Here is a 24477-nt window from a genome sequence, read left to right as displayed (position 1 = left end):
ATGGGTTTGTACCATGTCTAGTGGGGTGGAGTGCGGGGTGGGGCGGGGGTGCGTGGGAGGCATCATGATACTCATGGCTGCTCGTGGCCCCAAAGTACCTTTCTGGAACCCTGCCACCAGGAGGGCCAGCTCCGGATACCCCCGTGTCTCGGTCGGGCTCATGCCCTCCCCCCTGAAGCCAGCCCGGGGCCGGTGGCTCATCACACAACACCACCGAGCAGAATGTGTTTCCCTGGGAGCTGGGGATGGCTAGTAATGATCACAGATAAGAGCTAATGGTGCTTCCCGGTGCCAGGTGCCGCAGAAACTCGTTTACCCCATGACAACCCCACGAGCTCAGTTATGGTTGGGAACCCTGTCTTATAGATGTGGAAACACAGACATGTAGCCCGTGCAGGTCACCCCGCTGGTGGGTGGCTGGGCCCTGCTTTTTTATTTTATTTTATTTTATTTATTTACTCATGAGAGACACAGAGAGAGGCAGAGACACAGGCAGAGGGGGAAGCGGGCTCCCTGCCGGGAGCCCCATGTGGGACTCGATCCCAGGACCTCAGGATCATGCCCTGAGCCAAAGGCAGCTGCTCAACCTCTGAGCCCCCCAGATGTCCGTGGGCCTCGCTTTTTTTTGAAACCCAGAGATCTACCTGGTGGCCAGAGGGGGAGGAGATCTAGTTCTGCACTGCCACCCCCCGCCCCCTCCCCTGCCCCCCAGTTCCAGGATCTTCCTGGGTCCCTCTGCCCTGGGAAGTGAGCAGCACCCAGAGCAGGTCTACAAGCCTCCGCAGTTTGGGTGGCTCCGGCTTTCTGTTTCTGGTATCTGATTTCTGTTGTCGTGGAGACGGGGTGACAAGTGTTGCTCGTGGGCGCGGGGGCTCCTGACGTCGTTGGCAGCCGCTGGGCCCTCCCCCCGGGGGCCCAGCCTCCAGCCCCAGGTCCAGATCGGAGGCTTATCGGAGGCTTATCGGAGGCTAGCGTCTGCGGTTCTGTTCCCTGAGCCAAGTGATCACCACTCCGGTCGCACCACAGGACTGGAGACTCCCTTCCTTCCTTCTCTGTGCGCTGTGGGGCGGTTCTCCCGGGGCAGTTTGTTGGCCCACGAGGCCGTTGGCCGTGACGATGAAAATAGTGTTTCGTGGTCAGCGGAGTTCTATCATCTGGAAGCAGCCTGTCCCCCGGGCACCCCGATCCCTCGTGCCTTCCTCAGAGCGCCCTAAAGAGGCCTTTTCTGCAAATCGCCAAGTCATGACGACCCTGCCCGTGCCCATATATGCCCCTGATGTGTGTCCCCCGGCTCCCCGCCGAGTGCCCGCTGGCCTGGCATGCATCTGGGCTTCTAACGCGTCCTCCAGTCGCACCCCTCCTGGCCAGTGAGTGCCCCCTGTTTCTGACCACTTTCAGCAGGTGTTACACCCAGGCCGGCCCTTACTCCCCCTCTGCTTTAGGGGCGGGGGGGTGTCTAGACGAGCGTGGGCCCTGGGCTGGCCATGTGACGCTTCCCAGGAAGGTGACGAGGACGTTGGTGTGAGGATGGTGGGGTAAGTGGGTCCTTGGGGATCTCCACTCGGCCCAGGTGGACAGGTACCTGCTGTGTGCATCGCAGCTGCCGGGCTGCTTCCATCATTCGGTGGGACACGTGGATCTTTGGGCCCAGAAGGATGGCGTTTGGAACATTTCAGGGACAAGTGGCAATGATGCTGGTTGTAGGGACTACCTGATATGATGGTTTTCTTCCTGTTTTTTTTTTTTTTATTAAAGGTTTTATTTATTCGTGAGAGACACAGAGAGAGAGACAGAGACACAGGCAGAGGGAGAAACAGGCTCCCTGTGGGGACCCCGATGCAGGACTCGATCCCAGGACCCTGAGGTCATACCCTGGGCTGAAGGCAGACGCTCAGCCGCTGAGCCATCCAGGTGTCCCTGATGGGTTTCTTTTGAATGACCTTTGGCTCTGTCTTTCCCCTTTAACTGGCTGTTCACAGCCAGGATCTGGCTCTCCTTGTCACCCCCCGGATAAGAGATTTGTTTCGTCTTTTCTTCGGGAGCAGTAGACGTTGGAAGGAATTTGTGTGGAGCAGGTGGGGGTGATGAGCCCAGCTCTGTGGTTGTCAGTCCCGGTCGTGGCAGCTGGCGTAGTCACCCAGCTGCTCCGTCTTCCCACCCGGGCAGGAGATAGTGGTGCAGGTGACGTGTCTCGTGTGATGCTCATAACTTCACAGTTGAGGAAGCTGAAGGTCAGAGAGGCTAACTAACGTGCCCGAGGTCATGCAGCACTTGGGAACTGGAGTCAGGGGTTCACCTGAAGTCCTTTCCTTTTATTTTTTTAAAAATATTTTATTTATTTATTCATGAGAGTCACAGAGAGAGAGGCAGAGACACAGGCAGAGGGAGAAGCAGGCTCCATGCAGGGAGCCCGATGTGGGACTCGATCCCGGGACCTGGGATCACGCCCTGAGCCCAAGGCAGACGCTCCACCGCTGAGCCACCCAGGCGCCCCTCACCGGGAGCTCTAACATCGGCTTGAAGATCATCTCCCTGGTTATCTGGAGGCCCCTTTGCCTCTTGTACCAGGAAAGCTCCCAACAAATGCTCCTTCCCCACCCGATGGAGGAAAAAACACATTTTCCCTGGGCTCTGCTTGGTTTAAAAAAAAAGGGGGAGACACTGGTGCTTGGGTCCTCAGGTGACCACGCCAGGAGCCCTAAGTCACAGACGGAGTTTTGCCTGTGTCTTGATCATTCACATGCTTTCTGTAGGTGTGTGGGGCCCCTTCTGGAGGAGAAACTGGCAGTTGAAGGAGGAGTTTAAGGAGGTTGAATGCAGGGAGGCTCTCCGCTCACTCTGGGAAGGAAGGCTTCCCCATAAGGAGCCCCTGGCTCTTCCCTGCAGGAGTGCGTGGGGGAGGGGAGGAATAGGAGCAGATGGTCGATGGAGGGGCTGGGCAGCTGGCAGAGGGGCAGACCCGGAGGACCTTGCTCTTGCCCATTCTAACCCAGGTGCTGGGAGGCCGCGTTCACTGCCCGTCCCCCTGGGGGAGTCTTGAGGCGCAGGCACACAGTCAAGGCTCTGAGAAGTTCTGCAGAAAAAGTCCTCTGTTCAGCTCTGCTTCACCCACTGCTTCCTGTGCTCCTGTGACCCGGGCTGAATTCCTGCAGGATGCCCAGCTAGGGGAGCCCCCTTTCGGGGACCAGCAGTGATGGGGACAAACAGGCATCCTGCTCTGCTGTGCCCTGCTATTCTCCAGTTTTCTCCGGTCCTGCTGGGTGTCAAAAAGCGAATCCTGAGCGTGCTTTCTGCCTGGAAAGTACGCAGGTGGAGGTCTATTAACTTCTCCGTGGGGAAAGGCCCCCAGACTCCCAAGGTGTGGGGAGCGACTTGAGAGCGGCCCCGCCACTGGGGCTCTGTGGCCACCTGCCCACACCCCCTCCCCGTTCCCCCAGCTTGCTCTGCTCGGCTCCCAGAGGCCTTTTCTGAAATCTCGCTCCCCATCGGGGTGTTTGCGTGTATGTCACGTCCTCAGGCTTGAGATCTGCTGTGCAGAGGGCAGAGGGCAGGACAGCGGTGACGGGCCTGAGGATAGCGGGACGCTCAGTGAGGGGACAGAAGGATACCAGTCCTCGCTCCGTCTCTTGCTGGCCACCGGGCCTTGGCCATTCCTTTATCTTCCTCATTGGTAAAATGGGGGTAAGGGAGCCGCCCGCTCATTGCACTTAGGTCCTCCTGCGGCCATCCACAGGTGCCCAGCAGGTGCCACTCCTGTGTTGCTGCCTGTTGTCGCCGTGTGTTCTGGCTCCCATCTCCCTCCTCCCTACGATGGGGATCCAGGAGGGTAAGAACTTTCCAAGGTTTCTTAAGTGCCAGTGACCCCACTTGTCTGTTATTTTGTGGAGAGCGCTACCTCGCTGGGGAGACTTGGTTCTGGGATGGATGTCAGCACTCGGCTGTCTCTCCTTGGGCAGATCGCCTGCTCGCAGAGCCTTGTCCCCTGGTCTGCAGTGGCAGCCGGGAGCCTGCGTGAGCTCGTGCAGGAGGGTGTGGGGCAGGCAGGCTCCCCGTAGAGGCCAACTTCCTTCCTCCGTGGCGCCAGGTCCAGTTGTCTCCGTCTCCACCCCGCAGGGTGGGGGATTTCAAGTTGGGGGCGGATTGGGACATGAGCGGGGAACTTGCGAATGAAGAGATGGCAGTTTGTTGATCGGGGATTTCAGAGTCACCCTCTCTTCCCAGCTCATTAGCCGTCCTCCTGCTACAGGACGACCCAGAGCAAAAGGACTCCCTTCCCCTGCCTGCTGGGAATGTGAGGATGGAGGCTGCCACCGTGTCCCTCCTCCTTACAGGCCAAGACTTGGTTCCAAGGTTACCTGCTCCAGGAAGCCTGCCTGGACTGCCAGTCGTTCCCTCTCAGGTCGCTAGCATTTTCACACAGCTCCATTACCCGTCTCCTGGGTGCTGAGGCCCCCGCGGCAGGGCCTGTGTCCGAGTCCTCGCCTGCCACCCAGTGCCCGACCTGGTGTTGGTGGATGTCTGTGGAGTGGTCGCGGGTGAGTGGATGAGCAGAAGTAAACTGAGTCAGAGCTCTTCCCAGCTCTGCTATCGATGTGCGGAAAAAGCCAGACTTCTTCTATGAAGTGGAGGAAGTGCAAACTAAAAGTGAATTAATATAAGCACCTACTCGCCCCAGCCCCTGACTGTTAACCTGTCAGCCCCGTCAATGCCAGAGGGCCCCGGGGGATGAACTATGTCCCTCGGTGTTATCATCCTCTCCCCGTGCAGCTGGGGAAGTAGGATGCGCCTTTGCTTGGGGTCTGCTGCCCGGAGGCACTCACAGGCGGTGGAAGGCCCCGGAGGCCCAGCAGGGAGCACCCCTTGGACCAGAGTGTGAGGACCCTGGGGCGGGAAGGAAGCCGGGTGCCGTGACAGTCACCCAGGCATCCTTGGGGCGGGCATCTGAGCAGGGCTCTCTGGACGCACAAGGAGGGGCTGGTCATCTAGAGCTCCCGCGGGCGGTCAGACGGTCAGCACACACCCCGCGGCTTTGAGGCTGCGTGGTCCCGTTGCCCACACGGCCGCCTGGGTGAGCAAGGCGGACAGGAGACCATGTCGGGACTGTGATGCTGGGCTGCTCAGCGGAGCATCTGGCAGCAGCTGTCCCGCCTGCACACCGGCCTGGTCCAGCGTCCCCACCTAGCCCCCCTGTCACCAGAGTGCGGAGCACTGACCCTGGGGGGGCCCTAGCTTCCGTGGGGAGGGAGGGGGCCCAGTTGGCAGGGCAGCCAGATGTGGGGAGGTGGGAGGCCAGGCCTCCAGCAAACGGCTGGGTTTGTTACAGCCCCAAGAGGGCAAGTTCCCCCGCCCCCTACCCCCAGGGTGGGCTGACCCCTTCACCAGCACTTCACCACCTAGGAAGGAAGAGGCCCCAGGATGGGGCAGCAGCAGGCATGACTCCCCCGTGCTCCCCTCAGCCGCCTGGCCGGGCATTAGAGTCTAGCCGAGAGCCAGGCCTGCCGCATGGCCATGAGCTTGCCCTGGCCCTCGGGCCCCCACCTCACGTCCACACTTGATTTCTCAGCCAGTAGAGTCTGGGCTGGGCCTTTGTGCCAAGGACGCCTGCCCCCATGTGTTCCCTGGACTTGGGGCCTGGTTGGCAGCAGGCAGGAGCCTTTTGCCCAAAGGTCTAGAGGCAGGGACCTGCGCCGCCTTGGCCCTGTGGGCTGGAGGATGCCCACACTCCACACTTGGTTACACCCTGTTATTACTGCGTGAAGTTGTCACGCTGTTGTCCATACGGTACCGTCTGTGTCCAGCTTGAACAGGTGCTCCCCGAGCACAGGGTCTGTTGTACCCTTGGAGCCCAGGGTATGGTTTGCAGAGCACAGGACAGCTGGATGGGGTCCATGACAACCCCGTGAGGTGGTGTTGAAGGGCCCAGTCCCCATGGGATCCTAACCTGAGTGAGGGTACCGAGGAGCTTGCCGATGCCACCCAGCTGTGCAGAGATGTCGGGAGCCCTCACCTGGCCAGCGTCTGGGGGGCCCGAGGCAGCTCGAGCAGGATCCCCTCTGTCCCCTCCCGGCACTGTTCACGTTTTGCACTGGATGATTCTCTGGGGCGGGGCCGGCCTGGGTGCTGAGGTGCTGAGCGGCCTCCTGTGGGGGGGTTCCGCCCTCCCGACTGAGGCCGGGCCTATTTCAATGACTGCTGTCATTGGAGCTTAGCCTGGGGTCTGGCACAGGGCAGGTGCTCAGTAAAACCGGTGCAGTCAGAGAATGTTCTGGGCCTTTTGAGATGACATGGAGTAGTAGCGGGGCTGTTGCGAGGCCGTATGAGTTTTCTGTGGCTGCTATAACAAATTACCACAAGTTTAGTGGCTTCAAACAGCACAAATGGGGCACAGGGAGCTTCTCCCTCTGCCTGTGTCTCTGCCTCTCTCTCTGTGTGTCTCATGAATGAATAAATAAAATCTTAAACAAAACACAAACTTACAGTTCTGGAGGTCTTAAGTCCTAAAATCCAGGTGTTGGCAGGGCTCTGCTCCTTCTGGAGGCTCCAGGAGAGAATCTGTTTTCTCGACACCTCAGCTTCTAGGGGCCCCCTGCCCCGCGTTCCTTGGTGTGGGGCCCGTTCTCCATCTGCAAAGCCAACGATGGGTGCCTTCGGCTCTCTCCCTGCTTCTGCTGTCTCATTGCTCACAGCTCCACCTATGTCCTTTTTTTTTTTTTTTAAAGATTTTATTTATTTATTTGAGAGGGAGGGAGGAGAGGGAGCATGAGCTGCGGAAGGGGCAGAAGGAGAGGGAGGAGCTGGGAGCCTGATGCGGGGCTCGATCCCAGGACCCCAGGATCACGACCTGAGCCGAAGGCAAACAGTTAACCGAGCCACCCAGCTGCCCTCATCTGTGTCCTTTTTATAAGGACCCTCACAACTTCTTTGGGCTCACCTGGCTAATTGGGATAACTCCTCATCTCAGGACCCTTAACTTAATCATATCTGCAAAGTCCCTTTTGCCTTGTAGAGTCACAGGGAGCAGAGTGGAGACATCTGTGGGGGAAGGGGGCGTTATTTAGCAGGGCACAGAGGCCCCAAAGGAAAATAGCTCCTGTGAGTTCCAAAGAGGAACAACGGAGGGGACAGTTAGGGTCCTGCAGCATTCACGTGTTCATTCGTCCACGAATCCACCATTTACTTGCCATGTGTCGCCGAGTGCCTCCTGTGGGCCGGGCCCCGTGCGGCTGCCCTTCCAGAGCACTGTGGACACGCATCCTCTGACAGGTGTATGCATCTGCCTCAAACGTGACCATGCTTGAAAGGAAAGCAACAGGACGCAGCCCCTTGGAACCATGTGGGGTGCCGGGGGCAGGGGAGCCTCGCTTTGGCTGGCAGGATGGGAATCTCCACTGGCTCCCAGCTGCCCCTTTGGGGCTTTCCCTCCAAAGGCTGGTCTCCGGGAACCCCGGTGGGTCCTGAAGGTCCCTCTCCTTTGTTGTCTGGACCGTTGGATCCATTCAGCAAGGGTGGAGCCGTGCTTGCCCAAGGGGGGGCCGCCCGAGAAGCCGCGTGGGCCCCTGGAGTATCTCCCGTGAGGACGCGGCCGCCAGCCCCCAGGGTGCCCATCCGCCCAGACTCTCTGGGTGGCGTCTGTGCAGAGGGAGTCTGGTCTCGCATCGGCCGTGGAGATGGGCCACGAGAGGGCGCTGTCCCGCCGGCGGTGTCCTCCCCGAATTCTCTAATCCACCCCGCTCCCCCGAGGTCTCTGGTGGCAGGTGCACAGAGAATCTTTTTCTTTTTTTTTTTTTTTAACGACTTAATGATTTAATCTTCTTATTTTCTCAGCAGAGCACGCTTTGGACTTCCCTGAATACGATGGGACTTTACCGATCAGATTAATTAATACGAGTTTGCAGCGCAGGGACCAGCCGCACTTGCTTCACCAGGCTTACTTCTGCATTGCCGTTTCTCTTTTCTCTTTATTAAGCACATTTCTCTCCCGGTGCATTAAGCTCGTTGGGCTCACCCCGCTCCTGGAAATGATCAGAGGATTTCATAACCTCCTGCTTTGGTGGGGCACCCCGGCACTGCTGGGCTCCTGGGCGGGGCAGGGGGCCCCTGGCCGCGGCCGATAAGTACACAGGGGAGACATCCATGTGGCTTTTTGGATAATTCTGGGTCTCTTGAGGGGATGCTTTCAGCCCTCTGCCCCCACCTTCTGCATATTTTAGGCTCTTTCTCCCTTTTTTGTTAACTCATGACAGATTTTCATGACCAGTGATTGAAATTGCTTCCACGTACTCACCAAAACCCAGCACGATTGATTGGTGGAAATGTGATAAATGCACCATCCCCAAATCAAGGGAACAGAGCACATACATCACATCCAGATTAGCATGAACGCAGCCAGGATGCAGTGATTGCCAGGCGTTTGTGCTAAGCGGGGGACTGAGAACGCGGGAGGCGAACCTGGATGGCCCTTTTGGGGGCCGGGGGAGGCTGGCCTCGGGGCGTGGGTCCAGCTGTTCGTCAGATCACAGATACCAAAGAGCACCCGTTAAGTGACGGTGGCCCTCGAGGGCCCCGGGAAGCCGGGGCTCTTGCCCATCCCCAGGGAGGCACATTTGCCGGGGGAGCCCACTCCGCCATCCGTTGCTCCTGGCACGCGGCTGCATTTTGATTTCACTGTGAGTCACTTGAGCAGTGCTTCTGAGCCTTCCGCGGGCTCCGTGGCTTCCTTCTCCTGGTCGCCGGTCACCACCCACGGTGGCTGGCCTCAGCTCCCACCTGGCGCTTTGGGAGGCACTTTGGACTTCTTGGGGAGTTGATGTGGTGGGGGTGGCTGGGGGGTGGGGTGGGTCACACTGTTGCTGGCACTGTCCAGCTGCCATCCTGATGTTTTACGTAGAGTTGAGGCTCTGTTATAATTCAGCCCAATTAGTTTCTGTTCTAAATGCTCAGCCACCATATAAAGCATTTCGTGGTGATGCCCGAGCAGTAAGTGAAGGATCCTGGAGGTTGGATCACGCCTGCTTTGCTTTGTTTCAGTGTCTGGGTTTTTTGAGAATCCGTGACGTGGGGGTACATCCCACCCCCGTCCTCTGAACAGTTAGCTGATGAAGCCGTGACACCCCTCGATCCTTACACACACCTGAGGCTTTTGGGATTTGGTTTGACTTGGTTCTGTCAGGCGGGCGCGCTTTCGTGGGGTCCTCTCTGCGGGGCCCACTTCTGGGAGCATTAGGGTTGCTAGGGGTTGGCCTCTGCCTCTGGGAGCCTAAAATCTGGCAGGGAGACATCCACACACGCCTCCCTGGTCGCCACCCGGGAGCGCAGGGGTGGCTGTGAGTTCCCGCAGCTTGGCAGGCCGGGTGAACTTGCCAGGCAGGTGCCTCCGTGTGACACGAAGCCATCCCTGTTCCCCAGTGCAGGTGCCGGTGGGGGCACGGGAGGGGGAGACCCGACGTTTACCGCCCGGCTGCTGCTTGTTTGATTAGTTGTCACGACAACCTCAGAGTCCTGTCTGGTTATCATCCCCTTGCAGTGGAAAGACAGTGAAAGACAGAAGGAGACGCGGCCCGTGCCCAAGGTCATTGTACGACGGACCTCCAGAGCCTCTGGGTTCTCTAGTCTGCCCGCACCAGCGCCCGCCCTGGGCTGGGGGGGGGGGTGGGCTTCCGGTGGAAGAGCAGAGGTTCGCAGCGGACTATAAAGGTGCAGCGTGTTGGGCTGGCAGGTGCAGCTGCAGGATACGGTGCTCTTGGAGGGGTCACAGCCCGAGCAAAGGCCCGGGGGCCTGGCTGTGCCTGACCCTGTGCTCTTCCTCAGTGGAGTGTCGGGCTGGGATGCGAGGGGCAGGGATTTGGGCCTTGTGTGGGGAGGCATTAGAAGATGGGGACGGTCTGTGGGTAGAGGCATGGCCTGATGGGCTGTGTTGGGGGGACAAAGTCTTGAGACAGGGTGGGAGGTGGCCTGGAAGAGAGGGACTGGGAGCCGAGACCCGCAGATTGCGGAGCACGCCCCTGGCCTCGCGCTGGTCCAGCCGCTACATCCGGCCCCTGAGGATCCTGACTGCTGCATCCGGGAGGGGACTTGACTAAGCTGACCCACTTGCTGTCCTCCTGAGCAGCCGGCCACATCATCCCCCGTCCCTCCAGGATCAGTCATCCTTTCTGAGCCGGGAGCCCGGGCCCCTCCCGTGTCCTGGTTTCTGCTCGCCAGGTGGTTTATATGGTAAACCTGACATTTCACGTTCACCTAGAAGTCTTTCTTCCTGTTCTCCTTCCCACAGACAAGCCGTTTCTCTGTGATTCTCACATTTTTCTGATCCCCCAGGGCAAAGGGGAAGAAAAGGCCTGATCTGGGCCGGGGAAATTACCTGTTTGACATCAGCTTCTGAGCGCCAGCCTTTTTTATATTTGTACTTAAGCGACTCTCTGTATTCAGAGGACCTACTTTCCTGGACACGGGTGGGTCGCTTTGTTCTCGCTGGCCTCTCCTGCGGGTGCCTGCAGCAGGTGGCCGGTCTGGACGCGCACCCCAGCCGACGAGGTTTGGGGAATGTGGCTCCAGAGGCAGCTTTGTCCCAATAAGTCCCTAATTGCGGAGCAGCATCCCTCCCCTGAGTGCTCACCGTCCACACGCCACATCGTGGTAATTGGGTCCTTGGCGACCCACGGCTGCCAGGCTAATGGAAGCCTTAATGGAAACTCTCCTTTTCCACCCAATTAAGTGGCTGGAGGTGGAATGTTTTGCAAGCACCGTGTGTTCCCTGTTTTCCCGGCTTTCCCCATTCTTCTGACTCCTTACCTAAATTCTCTGTTCAGCTCCATTTTGTTCATGTAAACACGTAGTCCCTTGTTCCTTCCACAAAGATCTGTTGCGTGGGGCACCTGGGTGGCTCAGTGGTTGGGCGTCTGCCTTTGCCGCAGGTCATGATCCCGGGGTCCTGGGATCGAGTCCTGCATAGGGTTCCCTGCTCAATGGGGAGCCTGCTTCTCCCTCTCCTCCTCCCCTCTCCTCATGCGCACCTGACTCTCTCTCTCTCTCTCAAATAAATAAAATCTTAAAAAAAAAATATCTTTTGCGCTTATGACATGTCAGGTTTTGTGCAGGATGTGAGGCCGTGGTTGTGAACAGTACCTGGCCCCTGCGCACTCTGGGGTACGGGGCAGAGAGGCAGGCCCACCCCGCAGCTACATGACAGGGGGTAAAAGATTATGGTTGTCACACGTGAGGGGAGCTGTAGGAAGCCAGAGGGGGAGCCCTCGCTCTGTCTGGGGTCATGAGTGCAAAGAGAATGCTGTCCTTGCCAAAGCTGGGGCATGGGGTGGAGTTAGCCAGATGGACCGTGAAGAGCATCTCTGGTGCTGGGGACAGTTGGGGCAACGATGTGATGGACACTAGTGGTTTTGGGGTGGTCTCGTTGGCGGGTGTGTGCAGAAGTCAGGAGCTGCAGCTGGTTTGATGAGGGGTGGCATGTGCTCATCAAGCATTTGGGTGCCTCTCCAGGGGGCTTGCCTTTTACCTTGGCGCCAGCGGGAGCCGCGCTGTGGATTACACCAGGGAGCGACTGGTTAGCTTTCTGTGTCAGAAGGACTGTCGCATCAGATAGGACTCTGTTTGCAAATGACAGGAAACTCAAAGTGGTTGAAGAACAAAGTGGAATTCGTGGGTCCTGCCTTGAAAAGAAAGGGCCACCTGTTGGCCGGCCTCGGGTTGGGCTTGATCCAGCACACAAACAGGGTTGCTAAACTAGTCTCTCCGTTTTGTCTTAATAGATTATAAGGCCTGAGAATGGGGTAGGGGTCCTTGCTGATTCTGTCCGAGGGAAAGCTGGGTTCTGTGTGGCCAGAAGAAAGGTGACAGGTGCTGGGGAGGAGAAACCGCTGAGTCTAGGATGGTCACCCGCCAAAGGGGAGAGGCCACGATAGGGCCTGTGGGAGGCCGGGTGGCCATCCTGGTGACGGGTGACAGGTTCCTCCCCTCTGCGCACCGGCTGCTCCAGGGACAGGACACAAGATGCTGACTCTCAGGTCGGTCCTGTCTTGCCCAGCACCCTGGTTCCTCCCTCTGTGTTCTTTGCGTGTGTCTGTATTTTGCGGCCTTTTGCCTCCAGCCGTGGCTCCAGAATCAGGGTATCATTTGCAGTAGCTTCACATGGTCAGGGCTGTGCCTTGAGGTCCCCTCACTCCATCTCTGCCTCCCTCCGGATTGCTTGCTGTGTCCACTGGGGCTGGCAATGCCTCTGGGAGAATCCCAAGGGTCCCCCTCCCCAAGGCCCATTTCTACCATTGAACCCATTTTCCTAGGGTGTGGGAACCAGCCCTTTGGAGAAGAGAGCCTTGGGAGGAGCCAGGGGTGGCAAGTGAACTCATCCATTATTGCTGCCGGGCCCAGCAGCTCCGCACTTGGCTCGAGATCGAGAACAGGGATTTGGAGGAGGGGTGAAGTTCTGGGTTCTCCCCACCGGTGGGAGGTGTTCCGTGCCTCCTGTCAGTCCCACCAGAATTGGGAAGATGATGTGGTTTGGGGCACGGCCAGCCGTGGGTGGGTGGGATCCATCCCTAACTGGCCAGGCCAGCTTGGATGTGGCTCAGTCTCTTAGAGACCTCGCCTGCGGTGGGGAGCTTCGTGTGCTGGCACATGGGAGGCGTGCCCAGTAGACCTCCTTCCTTCCCGGGGAGGGAAGCACCTGTGGCAGGTGCGGGCCAAGTGGAAAGGTGTTGAACTGTGGCCCCCCGTCTTCGTCTCTGAAAGGAACACCAAAAGCTGCAAGCCAGTTTGGGTTTCAGGAGCAGGGGTGGGGGGGTGATGCTGTCTCTAAGTTCTGGGCTCACGGACCACCGGGCATCAGTAACATCACCTTGGGGCCGGTTACTGGAGCCAAGCCTTGGACCCTGCCCAGGCCTGCTGGGTTGGAATCCGCCTCTAGTCCAGGGCATCCTGAGTGCAGTGAAGCTCGGGAGCCTGGCTGAGTGCTTGGGAGGGTGCACGGTTAGCAGAGGGCCCTGGGCAGGCTCTGGCGGCTGACGAGAAGGGACATGACTGGCGTCTGGGCGGTGACAGGTGTATCCACGGTGTTGTCTCCGGGCTGCTCCCGTCTCACCCGGCAGGGTTCCTGAGGATGCGGCCCCTTGGCCCCCCTCCTGCCCCTTTCCCAGCCTGATTCGGGCTGCACGCACGTCCCTGGTATGCCCTAAGACAGATGCCATGGGATGATCCGTTCCGTAGAAGCACAGAGGAGCAGCTGAGGACAGGGCAATCCGAGGTTCTAGCCGGGTAGACGCCTCTTGCATCCAGAAGAAGGCATTTCCCGGAGCCTGGAGGTCTTGACAGAATTACCTGGGGGAGATCCGATCCTTCACCCCCCAAGCCCACTGCTTCTCTCTTGCCCACACACGAAGCCGTGGGCGCGTGGCCCCCCGTGACTTGCTCAGGGCTGTGCCGCAGACACACAGCTCTCCCTGCAGGATGGAGCACCTACACCTGTCTGGATGCTCTGCGGCTGGGCTCTGGGTCCTGCTCCTCTGTCCTTCCTCGCCCCAGAGGTGAGTCCTCAGGACAGGCTCGGCTCTGGCGGGGCCTCCTTCCCCGGAGGATTGGCTGTCTCGGGCTTCAGGACCCACGGGGGCCACAGGCACCGACTCCTACCAGAATGTCTGGCGTGGCCCAGCCTTCCCGTCTCCCCGCCCTCGTCCCTTCCAGACCTAACACCGCTCCCGTCATTCTGGAGCAGAGCCTTTCCATCTTTTCTGTATGAATTTAGATGCGTACACCTAGAAATAGGTAGATCTGAGTCTCTGATTGTGTCATTTGCATAAACATCATGCTGTATCGTTTCGAAACCTGCTTTTGAAAATGCAACACGGTGACACGTGGTGCACTTAGAGCCTTCTCTACAGGTGCCAGGTGCTGGGTCAGGCTGTGGGGGCGGAGGGGCCGCAGCACATCCTTCCCCTCTGCCTGCTGCCGGTGCCGGTGCTGGACTCTCGGCAGCATGAGGGCAGGCCCCGAGCGTCCGGCCGAGTGCCAGTACCTAGGTGGCCTTCGACCCATGCTCGTTAGGTCAGTAGGGCTGTAGAGCCCGGGGCTTGCCGCTGCCTGAACAGGACAGACCTTCAGCTGTGAGCTCTCAAGGGGTTCAGGAGCACCTGCTGACCTGCTTTGGATTTTGCTTTATTGAAATGCTCACACATTTATTTTAGCCTCTAAACTGATTTTGTCTCTAGAAATGGGATGGAACTCGTGCCCCGGCAGAGCTAACCCCATAAATCAGATGTCAGCCGGAGCCACCCTTACGGTTTGGGGTACTTTCTTATTCCCGTGGTGTTGTCAGCACAGTTCAGACACTCAATCCCCTGCTGAGAAATAACCGCGAGTTAAACATACATAAATATATGGAGCTCGAGCATCCTCGTGACAAGGCCAGATCCCATTCCTCGGTAAAAACAAACCGGATCTGCCACTTTAAAGGTCAAGAGGCTCTTTCTTGTACGTTTTCCTGCTTGGATTGCTGAAAGTAATTTCTCTCTTGTCCCACATCCGGGTCGGGAAGGGCAGTGGCTCTCCCCGGCGGCCGGCAGCTCCCACAGCCTTTGACCTTGGGCCGGACGCTGCCATCCATCCACTGTCCTGAGAATCATGGAGATTGAACCTGGGCATTGTAGCCTCCTGGGGAGGACCGGGCCTCACACTTCCGGGCCTTTGCAAGCGTGGTGGTGCCAGAAAGAAACATCCCCTCTCCCCCCAAGTGTTGATCCTAGCTTGGTGTTGGAGCAATGTCTCTGCAGATGTCAGACAGGGTTGCCGTGTAGCCTCCTCTCCCCTAGTGGTCCAATCTGCTCTGCCTGAGATTTTACTGGGGCCTGCTTGCTTTTCATTCATTCATTCTTTCTTTCTTATTTCTAAGATTTTATCCATTTATTCATGAGACACACACACACACACACAGAGGCAGAGACACAGGCAGAGGGAGCAGCAGGCTCTGTGGGAAGGCTGATGCAGGACTCGATCCCAGGACCCCGGGATCACGACCTGAGCCAGAGGCAGGCACTCAACCACTGAGCCACCCAGGTGTCCCTGGGGTCCTATTTCTAACTGAGCTGTGAGATCTTCACAGGAAGTACAATTTGACTCATTGCTAGCGGAACCACTGTGTTAAGATCTCTGTGGCTGGTGAATTTAATTATTCAGAGAAACTCTGAGTTCTACAGAGGAACGACCCCTCCAAGTGCACAGAACGACCCCTCACTATTTGCAGAGGCCTGGAGAGCCTCACTGTTGGGTCCTCCTAAGCACCGGGCAGCTTCGGTCCTCCCGCCCGCCCAGTCCCCTCAAGGACCGGCCCTAACTAGGAGCATGTGTGTCTCGACCAGCATGGGTCGAGGGTCCCGAATGAACCCAGGCCGCTCTCCTGCCATTTTCAGGTTCCTCCTGAAGATGTGGGTCAGGTGATGCGCTGTTTTGTTGGGATTTTCTCTTTGATCCTGTTCACATGGTGCGGCTGAAAATTCTCCTCCTGGTCTTTTGTTCTGCACGAAAACCAGGAAGCGTATGTATGGCGCAAAAAGCCTCCGCAGGTGGCAAAACATTGCTGCTGTGTTGAAATGTCAGAAAATGGAATTGTCGCCGCCGCCGTAGCTTCCGAGGCCAGGGCCCCCCATCCCACCCTCGGGAGGCCTTTGTATGGTCCATGAAGCCCCACAGGTGAGTGCCCCGTGGGCTTCCTGCACCCCATCTCTGCAGGGGGTGTGTCGTGATTCCCCCCGCCCCCAGTCCTGCCCCGGCAGGCCCTCATGGAGCGAAAGAGGCTGAGGAGCCTTTGTGTGCTCAGACTCACGCTTCCCTGTCGGTGACCTTGCTTTGTGAGCCGGGCACTTTCAGGCTCCTGCTTCCCCAGTAATGTCAAAGGGAAAAAAAAGAACAAACCCAAGTTGCCTAAAAGCTTGTTTTTTTGGAAAGAGCCTGGGTATAAATAAATAAATGAAACCCATACAAAGGAAAAGATTTAAAAAAAAAAATCAAAGATGGAACCTTTGCATTTGGCCTGGGGTGTACATGGCAGGCTCTTTATGAGGTGCTTTCAAGTGTCGAGGTTATAGCTTCCAGTTCTTTCCTCCTTTTTATGTGCTTGTAATTCCAGGCCAGAGAGGTGTTTTTTTTTTTTTTTTTCTTTTTTTTTCTTAAGCCTTGCCCAGTCCTTGGGTGGGGTGATGGAAAGCCAACAGGCTTTGGAAACATGCCTGTATACATCGATCCAGCAGATGCTGAAAGCTCGCATGTATCGAGCGCCTACTGCATGCCAGTGATCGTTCCGCCCCCCCGCTCACTGAGCCTTGTAATCCCTCTCTGACTGATGCCCCATTTCACAGATGGCAGCTGAGGCACGGAGCAAATAACGCAGCTTGCCCAGGATCAGCTCGTCAGGGGTCGAGCCGGGATCTGAAACCAGCAGACCAGTTCCAGGGTTCGAAGCCTCCCTTCCGTTGCGAGGCTCCTCAAATGTGAAGACTTATGGTGTGCGCAGGAGCTGACTTAGCGCGGGTGTGGGTGGGCAGACGGTCCGGGGAAGAGAAGGTCGTGGGGCTGCGCAATGTGAGCTAGGCACAGAGGAGCCCGGGGTTGGGAAGGGAGCACCCAGGACGGCTTCCTGGCAGAGGTTGCCAGGAAGCTGAAGCTTGAAGGTGCGTAGGACTTAGTTTGGCATAAGGAGGCGCCAGACCGTGTAGAACCAGGGTCAGTCCTGACTCTGGGGCTCCCTGGGCACTGGGGGGGGGGTGGCGCATGCGTCAGGTGCCTTCACATCTAACAGATGCCAGCCCAGCCAGGACCCAGCCACTCCTCACACACTTGTTAGGAGATGTAGTGAACAGGTGTCGCGGAAGGTGCCCGGCACATAGTAGGTATTCAGGATACATTAGCGGCGCTCCGTCCACTTCCACGGACGGGTGGGAACACGGATTGTGCGTGCACTGCGACCTGCGGTTGCAAACCCGTCGCCCCCGGTGGGCCCACAGAATTGGAATGATCTGCTCATGTTTGTACAGTGCACTAAACCCTAAATGTTCGCTTTTGTGAAAGCTCACAAGACTGGAGACTGCCGTTTGCATGTCCCGGTCTGCCCCCTGCCCCCGGCTGGGTGAGGGGGTGGCCGTCCCCGAAGGGGCACCTGTGCCATCCAGGGCTCCCCCTTGGCTCTGCCGTCCGACCTGGCCTCCATCGCCTCCCCCAATCTCCTGGCTTCCCCCCCACCCCAGGTCCCCTCTGCATCCGCCCCGGCCACACAGTGGCACCCCCGGAAGGTGAGCTTGGGTGCGGCAGGAACCTTTGCCACCGACTTCCTCGCGGTTGGCTGTCAGGTTTTGTGGGGACGAGGGCGTGCATCTCACAACCTCAGTGCACCCTCAGGACGTCACTGAGTCCTCAGCCTCGTGACGCGGAGCCCCCCACTCCCCCCACCCCGAATGTCCACACCCGGCGTGCGCACCAGGCGCCAGCTCTCCCGGGCCAGCGGATCTTTCTCTGTGACTCAAGGGGGCCGGCATTTCGCATCTTTGAAGTGTTCGGGTTTCTGGCAAATGGGCCGGTACTTTAAAAACCAGAACGTTCCAGGATTAATGGAAAGCCGCAAAACTGGCAGAGTGGGGTCCTTGGGGGAAAAGCCGTGGTTCGAGAGGAGCCCCTCCCTCCCAAACGTCAGACTGACCCTTGGAAGGATGGTAATCAGATTCAGACGGAAAGATCCTTGGCGACGGGGCTGTGTCTCTCGGGGAACCCAGGCTGGGAGAAACAGAGTCCTGAAGAGGCATCTGCCGTGGTTCAGCATCGATGTGGGTGCCATGGGGGGACTTCCGGGGTCTGGGCTCTCATCTGTCACCCGTATGCTTTGCAGAGTCCCAAAGCCCCGCCTCCAGATTCTTGCCGTCTTTCAAGGCTGCGCTCCATTGCTGCCTCCTCCAGGAAGCCTTCCCTGGTCCTTCCTGGGGTGCGGGAGAGCCACGCCTCCCCTTCTTCACTCTTTCCTCGCTTTGTCCTTCTGTTGGAGTCTGTTTTCCCACCTCCTTCCTGTGCCCCCCCTTCCCAGAGCCTGTGCCCCCGAACCAGGAGCCGAGCATTCATGATCTCACTTATTCCTCACTGCTCCCTGGCAGGCAGACACTGCTGTCACCCCCGCATTACAGGTGGGGAAACTGAGGCCTGGCAAGGTGAAGGGACCCCTCCAGGCCACATGCCCACGTGTGGTAAGGTGGGATTCGAACCCCGGGCCCTGTGGTCACAGACCCGGGCCTGTGTCTGCTGGCCCGGTCCTTGTTTCCTTCAGAGCTTTGCACATGGCGAGCTCCTTGGAATGTGCCGTGGAGCCAGAGCCCGGGCGGGTCTGTGGGAGCGTCTCTCGTTTAGGGAGGTCGAGAAATCTCGGGTCCTGTTTAGTGTTATCTTTGGTGTCCAGGGCGGCGTGGAAACTTCTCTGTTTCCATGTGACCCAATTTCTATGCTTTGAAAATGCTGTTTCCTCTCTGTTCCCCTGCTCTTGTCTCTGAGGTCAGGTAGCGGGGCCGCGTGCCCGGAAGCCTTTCTGAGTGTCCACCCCGCTGCCCTCCTGCCGTCACTCTGGCACGTGGCCTGTGTCCTGGGGAGCGCGGGACCCTGTGGCGTCTTTCCTGAGCCGAGTGACAGGCTCGTTGTCACGACTCAGCTGCGTGGCTCACCTGTGCCCGGAGGCCCCCACCTGTGCCACCCTCTGCGTGGGTGAAGCCCTTGTCGGGCTGTGAGCATAAGCGCATCTCCGACCGCCTGGACCCGAAGGGACCTCCCTGGCCTCTCCGTCCTTCTGTGACTTAGGATTTAGGAGTTCAGGGTCTCTGTGCACACCCAGCTCTCCCTCAGTATCCCCCCTCCTGCTTTCCTTTTTCTGCCTCTGAGAGCGGTTTGCTGGCTGGGATGCTCTTTGCAGCTCACTATGTAGCACAAGCAATTGCTGAAATGTGGTGACTGTCCCCTGAGCTGGCCGGGGTGGCCCGTGGGCATCCGTGGACTATCGCTGGGCGAGCGGGGCCCAGCACCTCAGATCCCATGGGTGCCTCATCGCACTTGTGTGCGTCTTGCACAAAGTTAAGCCAAGGGTTTGGGGAGAAAACGATGGCTGTGCATGGGGTGGGGAGGACGGGGATGGGGTGTGCGTGTGCGGGGCCGACCGCGGGGCTGACTTCCAGCTCCAGACCGGGATGTTGTTGGCAGAGGGTCCACTTTTTTTCTTCCCTTTCTTTTTTTATTGTGGTAACACATACATAACATAAAATGTATCATTTTAACCCTTTGTGAGCGCGCTTCTGCGGCATTAGGTCCGCTCACCGTGTGGTGAGGCCACCGCCACCCTTGTCCTGAAGCTCTTCATCGGCCTGCACTGAAACCCCGTCCACGTTAAACACGAGCCCCCTCCTCCCACGGACTTTGTGTCAGTGGATCTGGTGACTCTGGGTCCCTCACCGCGTGACTGCAGTCGTGCAGTGTTTGTTCTGTGGCCGTGTCACGCGGCGTGCTGCCCTCGAGGTTCATCGCGTGGCAGCAGGTGTCAGGAGGTCCTTCCTTTCCACGGGCGGTTAGCGTGGCGTCGCGCAGGTAGATATAGATCATGTCTCGCTCCTTTTGTGAATTGTGCTGCTGTGGGACATGGGGATGCGAGAGTCTCCTTTGTAAAAAGCCTGGTCTCAGCACCTTCCCTGATGTGAGACGTGGCAGCCTAGGGGCCACTGCTGTTGTCCTCGTGCCAGGTGGAGGGGCTGGTCCACAGAGCCCAGCGTGTGCCTGGCTCGGGGCTGGAGACCTACGTTTATCGTCATTCGTCCTCCCAGGGGGTCCTGAGGGGTTACTGGGACTTGCCTGGGGTTGCACCGCCAGCAAAGTTGCCGGGGAGGGAGGACCACCCCAGCCTGCCCGCTCCCAAGCCTTAGGCCCTGTCCTCTTGGTTACTCTTAAGATGCCCGGATATGCAGTGTGAACGGTTTGAGGCAACCACGGCATTGGACTCCCTTCCAAGTACTAACCAGGCCCGACCCTGCTTAGCTTCTAAGATCAGACGAGATCGGGCGCGTTAACCACGGCATTGGAAACGGAAACAGGTTTTCATGTGGGAGAGAAGGCTCTGGCACACTGGTGATGGGGGGGAGTCACCCAGAAGAGGCCGGTGCATGGCGTGTGGTTGGTCGGGGACGGCGATGGTTGCCCGAGAACGGGGCTCTCGACCAGGGCCGCCAAAGGCAGCAGGTGCCTGGGCCCCACCTGTTGAATCAGATCTTGGGGCTGGAAGCTTGAGTCCCAGGGGTACCTGGACGCACATACGCACTCATGTGTGCACACCCACACACACCCATGCACACACACACGGCAGATGCCCATGTCCACACTGCAGGTCACAGCCCCGCCAGCTTGAAGCCTCGGGTCTGGTTTGTTATATTCTGTTCTGTGCTCTGGTGCCCCTAGCGCTGGCCACCCCTGCCGTCCAGTTTCCATCCCCTTGAACCTGACCATCGACAACAGCATTGCCTTCAATTCTGGACTTGCCTGCGTGTGGGCTGGGAGTGGCCTCTGCCCCCAGATCCCACCGCTGAGGACACGGCTCTCCAGGGACCGGGGGGGGGGTGCGGGGCGGAGCAGGGGGTCCCTCCTTTCTCCTTTGCAGGCCCTGTCGCTGCAAATCCAGCTTGGTCCATCTCTGGGGTGTTGGGCGGATCTGGAAGCGTCCAGAAGCTTCCGTGTCTGAGTCATGTATTCCAGAGAGCAGTGGAAACAGACTGGCAGGGCTTGGCGGGCATCAGGAAATACTTGGCGCAGGAGGGAAGAGCTGCAGGATGTATTCTTGGTTCAGAGCATTTTTGCTCGGACTCTTTCTGGGCGACAGGCCATTGAGGAATGTTTGTTAAATGCTTCCAAAGCGGGCGTTGATGCCAGTGTTTCCGCGGCCGGCACGCGAAGCCGTGGCACCGTATTTACACTGACCCGTGCTCTCCTTTCTCGACAGTGAGTGACCTGCAGGAAGAAGGCAGACATGCCATCAACTCACCGATGTCCCCCGCCTCGGCGGATGTTCACCCCGAAGACACCCTGCTAGGTACCGTGGGTTCCGCCAGCCCCCTGGTTGCAACGTCGCTGAGCCCCCGCGGCTGGCGAGGCTGGGGTGGGGGAGCCCCAGAGCCGTGGCCTGGTGATCAGATGCCAAGCGGGGGCGGCGAGTGGGCGGGGGGGTCATCCGAGAGAGCATCTGGGCTCCTAGCTCAAGGTCACGTTTAGAAACGTCTTCAGGGGAAAAAAATAATCCGGCCTTCCTCTGTAAGCTTCTGCCTCTGTGATTTCAAACGCCCGTCCGCACGATGACAAGGCCAACGGGTCGAGGGTTGGCTGCCGTTGAGGACACAGCCCGTCACAGGCGCAGTTCCCGAGGTCGGGGAAGATGTGGCCTCTCTTTTCTCATGGGAAAGGCTGGGTGGGGGTAGGGCGGGCAGGTGCCGACTAGAGAGTAGGATACTCTTGGTGGGCTCCGGGGACTTTCCGAGCCGTCTGTACCGGGCCCCGGGGGGTTTGGGCAGGGGCTGGTGGGCTGGGAGCATGAGAGCCCAGGAGAATAGGCGGCAGCTGGGGAGTGGGCTCTGAGGGGGGGGTGTGTGCATCAAAGGCAGTCACAGGGGACTTGTTTGCTGTCTTGGGGACTGGCCAGTCCTAGGAGGAGCGGTGTTTCTAGGTCCCCAGGCTCCGAGACATCAACATAGTTAATAGGCCCTAAGCTCTGCCCAAGCCAGAGCTGTCCCACCCGGGCCCCGGGCGTGCTGGGTAGGACCCACCACGTGGGTCTCCTTCCCGGGGGCCGCTGCTCCCCTTTGTTCTGGATGGCGCCTGGCCTCCAGGGTCGTTCCCGCTGGCGCCCCTCCTCCTCGCTGTCCCTCTGGAGCAGCTCGCTGGGCCCCACTGTCTGTGGATCAAGGCCTGGTTGTGGGTAACAAATAAACAGGACAGGGATGAACACAATTTTATTGGGAAATGTCACCTCCTTCCTTTTTCTTTTTTGCAATTAAAAAAATTTTTTGCCCTAATATTTTACAGAATGGTGAGCTTTGTCAGTGCACGTATTTATTAACGGTGGCTGTGCGGCGCTTTTCCCGCAGATTCAGGCCGTGTGCATGCCTCCCTCGCCCTTCTTCCCCGGCTGGGGGTGGTGGTGGTAGAGGATGGCTGCCTCCCTTTCGGGAGAAGGGATGTGTGGCTGCACAGGGCTGGTGGGGTGACCCCCCCGGGACGATGACTGGGGTCTCTGCTCTCAATCCCTGTCCCCCACTTTGGGCAGGGGCAGCCAGCTGTCCCTGCACCCCTGCCACTCCCACTAGTGCTTGACCGCAACTCCCCCCCCCCCCCCGCAGAGGAGAACGAGGAGCGCACGATGATCGACCCCACCTCCAAGGACGACCCCAAATTCAAGGAGCTTGTCAAGGTAAGGGGCACCCCGGTCAGTACATTCCTTCTGGGCTGTGGCGGGTGATGGCTGGGCAGGGTGGGGGTGGAGGGCAAGGGGCCGAGCCCCAGAGCTGGTCCTGGGGGTCAGGGAAGCGGTGACAGGAGGGCTGGGGGCCCCATGGCCGCCTCGGGGCGTCAGTGGTGGCTTCTGTCTCCTTAGCCTGGTTTCTGAGCTCCGGCTCAGTAGTGAGGCTGTATTTTTGGCGTCTTGGCGTGTCTGAGTGCCGATTGCAGTTTTGAGTGTTCTGATCTGAGCCACAATAGGGCTTCAGAAGTTAATCCCCCCGATGGATGAGCAAAGGCTTGGGTGCTGACAGCATCCTCACCCCGAGAGGCCCTGCTCTGCACTAGAGCAGCTGGCCGTGGGAAAGCTCTCACTTCTGCAGCCTGAGGCCGACGCGGGTGACCCCCGGGCTCTGCGGACACCATGTAGGACAGTCCATGCCGCCGACGGAGGCTGTTAGAAGTGCTTTTCTTTTTCTTTCTTTCTTTCTTTTTTTAATCTCATTTATTTATTCATGAGAGACACAGAGAGAGGCAGAGACCCAGGCAGAGGGAGAGGCAGGCTCCCTGGGAGGAGCCGGATGCGGGACTCGATTCCAGGACCCCGGGATCACGGCCTGAGCCAAAGGCAGACGCTCAACTGCTGAGCCACCCAGCTGCTCCCTAGAAGCACTTTTCAAAAAGCTTCTCCACCTTAGTCAGCGCTGTCGGACCCGGGGTGGTGCAGACCGCGTACTCACAGCCGCTGATGCAGGATAAGGAAAATCTTTGCAAGCTGCGTCCTGTAAAAAACTGGCATCCTGAAAAAAATGACCAGAAACGGTCCATGTTAGGGCCCGCCCCCAAAAACGTTGATTCTTAGCAACTTAGGTTACCTGGTTTGCTTTATGAAGAATGTTTTTTCTCCCCTGAATACCCGCTCTGTTCCTCTGAACACAAGAACGTTGGTGAGGAAAGGGACCCTGTCTTTCAGCCGCCAAAATGTCACTACGGGGGATGCCTCAGTAGCACAAAGGGTCTGTGCTGCCTCAGTGAGGCTTCTCCAGAGAAACAGAACCAACAGAATGGATCCATCCGTCCATCCATCCATCCGTCTCCATGTAGGAGATTTATTATGACAAACTGGCTCACGGGATTGGAGTCACACGATCTGCCTCCTGCAGTGGAGACGCCGGAGAGCAGGTGGTGTAGGTCCAAGGCCGTCAGGTGGGGGACGGTGAATCCCGCCTTACTCATTTTAGCCTCATTTTTGTAATTCGGGCCCCCAGTGGGTTGCATGAGGCCTGTCCGTGTCCACGGCCATCCACGTTGTCGGGGGAGGCTCCACTTTGCTCAGTCCACCAGTTCTAACGCTAATCTGGAAGCATCCTCACCGACGCAGCCAGAAGGAAGGTTGGAACCGCCTTCTGGGCCTTCGGTGGCCCCGTCCGGCTGACACGTTGTGTTAACCGCCACAAACAGCTTTCTGCTTTCTGCTTCTTCCAGCGTTTGAGCAAAGCTGGAGAGCTGGCAAACATTGCCTCCCTGGGAACCCCCAGGGGAGCTGGTGCCATCCTCACGTTCCCGTGGGGACCGAGGGGAGAGGCACCGCCAGGTTATACCACGTGTTAGTGACGTGCACGGGCCTGAATGGGTCTAGCCATCTGGCACCGTGTTCACGGAGCCCGGGTTGAATGTCGGGTGCCACGTCGGGCCCTGGGAGTGGCGAGATGGTCATCAGATCACCTTCCTCCTGTGTGGGGTCTGCTTCAGCTCCTCTGGGATTCACCGGGCCCTGTGGGCTTCTCTGGTGCTGCTGCCTCTCCTAAGACCACAGGCTGTTTTGGCCCCTCCAGGGTGAGGGCTGGCCAGTTGCACGCCCTTCCTCAGGCCACATGGAGGGGACCAGAGCGTCTCTGCATCCAGGGCGGCCGGCACAGCGGGACCTGAGTGTGGGCTCTGGGTACTCCACCTCTTCTGGATCCCGGATGTGGCTGACGGGCCACGTGGCAG

General features: G+C 58.5%; 1 protein-coding gene across 4 annotated transcripts in view; it reads left to right on the top strand.

Moving 5' to 3' along the window:
- Positions 1–24477, top strand: part of PARVB (parvin beta) — a 96780-nt gene that overhangs the window by 26855 nt on the left and 45448 nt on the right. For 2 of the 4 annotated variants that reach the window (XM_077914177.1, XM_077914180.1), the window contains exons 2-3: positions 20999–21088; positions 22389–22459. In XM_077914177.1, the coding sequence (XP_077770303.1) occupies positions 20999–21088; positions 22389–22459 (161 nt within the window). Of the gene's footprint in view, positions 1–1237; positions 1368–1496; positions 1536–20998; positions 21089–22388; positions 22460–24477 lie in introns of those variants that run through there. The other 2 variants (XM_077914178.1, XM_077914181.1) reach the window with 2 other exon arrangements.

This window comes from Canis aureus, chromosome 11 (genome assembly GCF_053574225.1).
Source record: "Canis aureus isolate CA01 chromosome 11, VMU_Caureus_v.1.0, whole genome shotgun sequence".
Taxonomy (NCBI): domain Eukaryota; kingdom Metazoa; phylum Chordata; class Mammalia; order Carnivora; family Canidae; genus Canis; species Canis aureus.
Note: the sequence above shows the minus strand (reverse complement) of the source record. Positions and strands in the feature narration are given on the sequence as shown.